This window comes from Austrofundulus limnaeus, unplaced genomic scaffold, assembly GCF_001266775.1.
Source record: "Austrofundulus limnaeus strain Quisiro unplaced genomic scaffold, Austrofundulus_limnaeus-1.0 Scaffold52, whole genome shotgun sequence".
NCBI classification, from domain to species: Eukaryota; Metazoa; Chordata; class Actinopteri; order Cyprinodontiformes; family Rivulidae; genus Austrofundulus; species Austrofundulus limnaeus.
In genome coordinates this window covers 743489-751460 of record NW_013952454.1, presented here as the reverse complement: position 1 = coordinate 751460, position 7972 = coordinate 743489, and the positions used below count along the sequence as shown (strand labels likewise).

At 39.8% G+C, this 7972-nt stretch overlaps 1 protein-coding gene and 1 long non-coding RNA gene across 2 annotated transcripts; one reads left to right on the top strand and one right to left on the bottom strand.

Annotated features, from left to right (window-relative positions):
- Positions 1-50: 50 nt before the first annotated feature.
- LOC106517716 (nuclear factor of kappa light polypeptide gene enhancer in B-cells inhibitor, delta) lies at positions 51-4263 on the top strand. Its single transcript, XM_014008706.1, has 7 exons — positions 51-395; positions 505-651; positions 731-782; positions 2277-2434; positions 2647-2763; positions 2870-3034; positions 3154-4263. The coding sequence occupies exons 1-7, from the start codon at positions 177-179 to the stop codon at positions 3223-3225; spliced, it is 930 nt and encodes a 309-aa protein (XP_013864160.1). The 5' UTR covers positions 51-176; the 3' UTR covers positions 3226-4263.
- On the bottom strand, positions 496-1492 carry LOC106517718 (uncharacterized). The gene is made up of 2 exons (XR_001310236.1): positions 1086-1492; positions 496-645 (listed from the first exon to the last, which is right to left on the bottom strand). It is a non-coding gene; the product is annotated as an uncharacterized LOC106517718 (long non-coding RNA).
- Positions 4264-7972: the final 3709 nt, after the last annotated feature.

The window sequence follows — 7972 nt, the reverse complement described above, 5'->3', positions numbered from 1 at the left end:
ACACACACACACACACACACACACACACACACACACACACACACACGAAATGAGTGAATTGTTTGTGTGCTTTTTTAAAGTACACAATTTATTTACTACCGTAGAGTTTCGGTTTTAGTTGCGAGCTCAAAGCGAGAACCACATTTAGGACTGATTAAGAAAAACAAAACAAAAACATGTCAGTGACTCACACACACGTGCTCAAAGATTTGAAAGTACAAGAAAATGAAAAAAAAAAAACAAGTTCAATCATTTCGTCTCATTTGAAAGTAATTTTGCTTCGTTGCAGCATCCTGCACATCTACACGGCCAAAGGCCTCCGGGAGTGYGCCTTTGTTGCTGCCGAGAAGCTGAGGGACCTCAACAAACTCGAYGCCAAAGAACACAAGGGGAAGGTCGGGATAAAAAAACTTAAACAAAAACAGGCTTTTCTTCCAGTTTGGAAAACTAAAACTTGAACACGCATGCATAAATATAACGAGTTTAATGAACATGTTTGTGCAGACGGCTTTATTAGTGGCAGTGACGGCAAACCAGCCAGAGATCGTCCAGGACCTGCTGTCTTTAGGGGCCGACATCAACGCCTGTGACGTTAAAGGACAGACCGCTCTTCATTTGGCTGCTCAATATGGCTTCCCGGGGGTTCTGCAGGTAAAGATGGATCAGTTTAGTGTTTAAAAACTTTTACTCAGAGATGAATTTACTAAACCAGAGTGTTTTTGTTCTGCAGGTGATTCTGTCAGGCAGACTAAATGTCAACTTGGAGGCTCGTAATTTTGAAGGTATGTTTTGGTGTTAAAATGCAAATGATTAAAAAATAAAACAGTTATATAGTTATTCAACTATTTGTTTTTTTAATTTATTTTTTGTTGCTTTTCCTCTCTTCTCACTCTAGTACMCACCCACTTTCGGGGGAATTTCTTTCCTTTTTTTTCATTTATTGAGCTCCTGAAATCTGATCTGTGAATCTTTCAGGCACAAAAAGGTTTCTAAACTTATGAGATGAACCAGAGAACCAAAAACTTGAGATCAGTTAATTAAAAATAGGATTTTTTAGACACTTTGTAACAAGAAGTTTGACTTACCCACATCGACAGGTGTGGTCCAGATCTGGTGTCGAGCTGGCACTGTTGGCGTAGCAAGTAGTTTGTCAACTGGGTGTGGGCCAGGTGTGGCAATCATGACACTGTTTTTAAGATGGTGCATCCCAACTGGTCCAGCTGTAGTGTGATTTGGTTTATGTGGCCCAAATCTGTCAGTGCTAAAACTGGCCCAGTTGTGGTTTGGTTTACGTAATCCAAATCTTTCAATTCTAAAACTGGCCCAGTAGTGGTTTGGTTAATGGGGCCCAAATCTGTCCGTGCTAAAACTGGCCCAGTAGTGGTTTGGTTAATGGGGCCCAAATCTGTCCGTGCTAAAACTGGCCCAGTTGTGGTTTGGTTTATGGGGTCCAAATCTGTCAATGCTAAAACTGGCCCAGTTGTGGTTTGTTTTATGGGGTCCAAATCTGTCAGTGCTAAAACTGGCCCAGTTGTGGTTTGGTTTACATGGCCCAAATCTGTCAGTGCTAAAACTGGCCCAGTTGTGTTTTGTTTATGTGGTCCGAATCAGTCAGTAATAAAACTGGCCCAGTGGTGGTTTGGTTAATGTGGCCAAAATCTGTCAGTGCTAAAACTGGCCCAGTTGTGGTTTGGTTTACATGGCCCAAATCTGTCAATGCTAAAACTGGCCCAGTTGTGGTTTGGTTTACGTGGCCCAAATCTGTTAATGCTAAAACTGGCCCAGTTGTGTTTTGGTTTATGTGGCCCAAATCAGTCAGTAATAAAACTGGCCCAGTAGTGGTTTGGTTTATGTGGCCAAAATCTGTCAATGCTAAAACTGGCCCAGTTGTGGTTTGGTTAATGTGGCCCAAATCTGTCAATGCTAAAACTGGCCCAGTTGTGGTTTGATTAATGTGGCTCAAATCTGTCAATGCTAAAACTGGCCCAGTTGTGGTTTGGTTAATGAGGCCCAAATCTGTCAATGCTAAAACTGGCGCAGTAGTGGTTTGGTTTATGTGGCCCAAATCTGTCAGTGCTAATATGTATATAAATACCCAGTTTAGTGATTCAGACCCTCAGAAAGCCCAAAGAACTTTTGATCAAAATGTCTAAAATTTTTACAAGAAAGTCTGATCCTTGGCAGCACACACTAATAAAACTAGGAGTGGTTGAAACGTGTCCCTCRCAGAGCTGCATTAACTCAAATGTGGTTCACGCCTTCCCTCTTCTCTTCAGGTATGACTCCTCTACACTGTGCAGCCATTTCCCACAGTGTCACGGCGAAAGCTCTGGCAGCCGCGGAGCTGGCAGACGTTCACCTTCAGGCCAAAGCCAACGAGAAGCTGTCCTGCGTTCAGATGCTGCTGAACGCAGGCGCGTCCCTCCTCAGCCAGGTACAGCTTCATCAGCCAATATGTCAAACCATGAACTTTCTGTGAGAAAGTACAGCTCACTGTGGGGCTGGGGGCAAGTGGTTCTTTCAGTTAACCAAAGTTATGTCACCGTCTCTTTCATTTTCCCTGTCTCCTTTGACTTTTAAATGCCATCGTTTGACTAGAGGTTTCATTATTGATCCCACTCTCACTCCCTGTTCTTCAAATTCTAGGAAATCAAAAGTAACAAGACACTGCTGCATTTGGCTGTGAAAGAGGGGAACATTGACCTGGTGCGCTATCTGCTGCAGATTCCCCTGCCCAACATGAGAGACTTTGTCAAYATGAAAGTGAGTCCAACACTGAAACTCACCACTGCGTTTTCTGAATGACTTGTTCATTAGGACTTWCAGTCATTAAAACAGCCCGAGTCATAGATCCACCGTTTGCTCACAGGCTCACGGTCACACGGCGCTGCACATGGCGGCCGGTCTCCATGGCAGTCCCCATCAGGAGGAGATCCTGCAGCTGCTCCTGAGCAGAGGAGCCGATCCCAGCATTCGCAACCTGGAGAACGACCAGCCGGCTCACCTGCTGCAGAGCGGCCACCAGGGAGAGCAGGTACACCCGCTTCGTCTCATACCGTCAAGGTCGTGGTGGTGGTGGTGGTGGTGGTGGGGGGGGGGTTTACCGCGATTAAAACATCTAAAAACCATCAATCTTTTTTTTTTAATTTCCAGCTCAAGCTCATGCTGAAGAAACGCAGCGCTTCTTCACGTCGACGTATCGTGTCCTTGCAGGACCAGGATTGATTTCAGACCTCATGTAATCCCTATTTGGAGGGAATGAGTTTTTACAGTGGTTTCTCTGTTAAGAAGAGGAATTCTTTTTAAACTCTGGGAGTTATTAGCCTGAAATTTGCTCATAGTTACCTAAATTTAGTGTAGGCCTAAGAAAAATAAAACTGTGGTGCTATATTTATTTTTCTACACACAGTTTACTTTTTTCTTTCTTTTTTTTAGGTAGCTACACATTTCAGGACTTTAAAGTTTCAAAAATATTCTGCTTTTAAACAAAGTTTTGTTTGAACTTACAGAATACAAGACATAATTTTCAAATTTATGTATATTTAACAATCAGTGTGAGGATTTCTGGGATTTTATGAATCATTATTATCTTWYCTGTTGAATGGAGCCATTCAAAAKGCCRTGTGCTCGTTTGTCCTCAGGGAACACCAACGCTGGGATATCGAGCCAAGACAATCCAACATTTGAGATTGTAGCGGTTCATTCCAAACAGACTATAGGGCTGTGTCCAAATTTAGGGGCTGTGTCCTTTGAAGGCCAAATATGAAAGTCAATAACGTCACAATGATGCACTTGGCTGTCCAAGTTCGAAGGCTCCTCCAATTACCACCCACAAATGCATCCTCCTCCTCAGCCACCCAATCCCAAGATGCACTGTGCAACAACCAGGCAATAATTTTGCTTGTAACGGTGGACAAAGAGAGAAATGAAGCAAGACAGGAGTGCAGTTTCAAATTACAATTTGGCGGTACAAAAATTGAAAGTGTRAAGCGGTTCAGTTGTTAGGCTTTTGCTATTTGCATATTAAGTCTGTATGGAAGGTCTATTAATTCCTCATGTATTGCCTCTAAGCTAATTTTGTTCATTTATAATATTAATAGTTCATTTCAATCTTCATTGCTTCTGTTTAACGTTGTCACGGTTAAAGGCGACAGGACATATACTGGGGTAAMGGGTGAATAAAACTGAAGGCTAAACTTGTCCCGATGCATCTCAGTAATCCAGGTAGAAAAAAAAAAATCAAAAAATCAAAAATAAGTAGGTCCTCTGGATGGGTTCTTCTTTAGTGAAATGTTTAGCCTCTCCTCCAAGAGACTTCAGTCTGATGAGTTTCAGGTGATCTTAGCCTTTTAAGCCCTGCCTCCACATGGTGGACAAACAGGGCCCCAACGATAGGGAAAGAGGGACAAAAACAAGGGGACGTTGAACCCCGCTTGCACTCACTACATTCACATAACAAAACACCAAATAACCACAGCTGAAGCATCCAAACCAATAAGTCAGGTGATGGGGCACATGACCTTCTATGAACAATAGAGCTAATCAAGCCTATTGTTAGGCGATGGCCCTCTTTTGCATGTGACTAACCTGTTTGTCCATGTGGAGGCAGTGCTTATAAGGCTGAGTTCACCTGAAACTCATCAGACTGAAGAAGTCTCTTGGAGGAGAGACGAAACGTTTCACTAAAGCAGAACCCATCCAGAGGACCTACTTATTTTTTCTTTTTGATGAAGGTTAAACCGTCCAAATTCACAGCCACTTTCTTCCGGTCTTCGCGGTCGACCAAAGGCCACGGCCCACGTAGGTCCTTCRATGGTTGCAACCCCTAAATTTGGACACAGACCAGCTCACTGTTAGCACACCACAGGCAGGATAATCTGGGCATCTTTAAGATTGTTGGAATAGGTCCTCTTGTCGTGTAAAGCAGGCTTAAAATAATAATCAGTCATAACCTCTCCACAGAACCTCTTATTATTTGAATTATCACTTTGCTAGATGGAAACTAAAAAGCAGCATACATAACATGTTCCTGCCAGGCTAATCTCTCAGTTTAATGTTAATTTCTATGAAATTGTTTAATGAAGCTCCAGGACTGTGTCCCTGAAACTCTTATCTCTTCAGTTTAAAAGCCATCACAAGGATATCATAATGATACTCTGAGCAACAGTTTTGAGTTTGATCAGCATGTTTTTTTTAGACTTTTGTCTTTTAACGTTGTTTTTTCCCCTGTATGTATCATACATGTCGATTAGGTTCAATTATCTTTTGTGGGGGGTGGAAAACAGAAGCTTTACTGTGTAAAACCTGTTTTATTTTGTGGACAATGAATGTTCTGTACCTCTTYTAAACGTGAGGTGAGTAAGYGTGATGATTCACTGTACATTTTACCAATGAGTCATCAGTAAAAGTACAATAGCACTGTTCCATCTGATTGTTTTCATGTGGAGGGCGGCCTTTAAACAGTCCTGTCTGAACTCRGTGAGACAGAGATGAGCAGGGTGGAAAATACCCCATCCTACCAGAACCGTCTGTCTTGCAGTAATTTTACTCTTACGGCCAAGGAGGATTTATTTTTCAAGTCTCTCTTTTTTTTTGTTTCCTCCTACCTTTTACTGTCAGCGGTACTTAATCACGCACCAACGTCTGTCACCTTTGTGTCATCATAGACTCGCTGTAAAAGCATATTTAAAATGATTAATCTTACAAGTAAAGCACAGGATTATGACTTATTTAATACTTTTCATGTTTTCAATGAATTTAAAGCTGAAATAAGGGGAAAGTTGAATGTGGTTTTTTTAATTTAGCCTAATTTTTTAGGATTTCTGTTGGTACAGTAACTTAAATTTTCTTAAAGCTGCTTTTGATTTCATTTTAATTTCAACGAAGCCATTGTAACACCGGAGGCATTACAGAATGTAGTTTTTGATTCTCGTTTCATTTTTAACATGTTATATATGTTTTATTCTATTTATTGTGATGCTAAGCTATACTTTTATTGCCCCAGTGAGGGGAAAATAAAGACAGGAGGGAAAACTTAACAATAAATGAAACAAATACATGTTACTTTTGAATAATGTAACACAACAGTAACACAAACTGGACATTTTTTTTATTTTGTCTGTAATCATGGTGTTCATTTTATTGTTTCACTGAAGTAAAATACATGTATGAACCAAAACTTGTTTCTTATTGTTTCATTTCTTAGAAAGTTTCACTGATGGGAAGATTTTAAATGAACAGAATCTTATCAAAASGATTAATTTAAAGTTTAGGGATTGGGTTGTGTTGGTAAACCCCATGTTTTAATCCAGCTGATAGAAATACGGTCAAAAAAACTAAAAGGCATTTCCACAAAACAGCTGATGAACCGTTTGCTTGTATGGATCCTGTGATGACGTCCTTCTGCTCTTTATACGTTTGCAACATTTTCTACACAGCTGGAGGAGGAACTACGAAAGAGAAGGAGAACATGAGATAACGACAGTTTGAACTATTGATTCTGAGCAAAACAACAAAAACAAGTCAGCAAAACAAACTTACCTTCTGTCTTTGGAATCTGGGTACCAGAAGAGCTGGAATTTCTTTGAGACAAACAATAAAAACAAATCAGCTCTAATTAGGTACTACTTCACAATAAAAGCCCGTTTGCCAGATTTATTAATGCTTTATGAGGCTTTTTAGGAGTTTGTAAACCAACAATCTTTAATAAAGCAGTTATTAATCAATGTTTATACACCGATGCAGGTTCACTATTTGGCAAGCTCAAGTGCTGTGCTTTTATTTTTAAATATCAAACATTCATAAGTTTGTAGAAGCAGAATTAGTTTGTTATTTAGTGAAGAAGTAAATAGAATTAATAAAAGTGCAGCACTTGTCAAATAGTTACCCTGCTTCAGTATAGTTTCAGAAATTATTGTTAATGCTTACAAACTCATTTAGGCTTAAATAAATTTGCTACCAACGGTCTCTTATTTCGAAGTGGCGACAATAATTGTGTCGTTTTAATAGTTTAACAATAATCACAATAAAAAAATATGCAAGTACAGTTTGAAAACTGTGGCAACAACTTAAACTTGATCAAGTTTTATTATTATTATTATCGAGATCATAAAACTGAATTATAGTTGGAGCCACAGGTTTCCAATAGGTGGTGCTTAAAAACTTGCCAACTTTTAAAAGAGAATTTATTTTTATTTAGTGATCCGTCGCATAAACATGATCATAATCATCAGACTTGTGCTGAATTCCTTAAAAAAGACCGACTGTGAGAGGGGTTTTTCTCCTGGGACACCGGTTTCCCCCCACAGAGCAAAAACAAGCATGTTATGCATGATACTCTTAATTGTCCCTGTGTGTGGGGGGAGAGGGTGGATAGTTGTTTGTCTCTTGTGTCCCTGTGACTGTTGGACCCGGAAAGGAAAAAGTGGATAAAAGATAATAGGATGAAAAAAAACCTACTGTTTTCTTTTAAATCAATAAGTCAGATCTGAGTAACAACATGGTGTGAATCATTGCTTCCAGTATTTGTTGTGAATCTGTTTTTAAAGTAAAATCTAAAGGTTTCCAGTAAACAATGATCAGTCTTCAACAACAACTTGCAGAAATTTCAGCCCTCTGATTCAGAAAATTAATCTCTTTCATATGGGGCTTCATTATTGGTAACAATGGCTCATATGGGAGAGGTTTTTGTGAAAAAGTAGTTTTTAAAAATCGGCTCAGCCTCGTGTCCACACTGAAATGATGTTTTAGGGACATACTATTTGAAAACATTTTTTTAAAATTGGCTGCAGCGTGAAAAATAAAAAATCTTGAAACTACTTGGAGCAATGATATTGTTTTCAAAAGACAGCGTTTTGGCTGTCTACACAAAAACACAAGGTGGCGTAGAATTTTTCTCCCCTCAACCAGGAACTCGGTGGTCACAGCTAACAAAAATGTTAGCTTCACCAACTCATTGTTTGATAACTAAAAA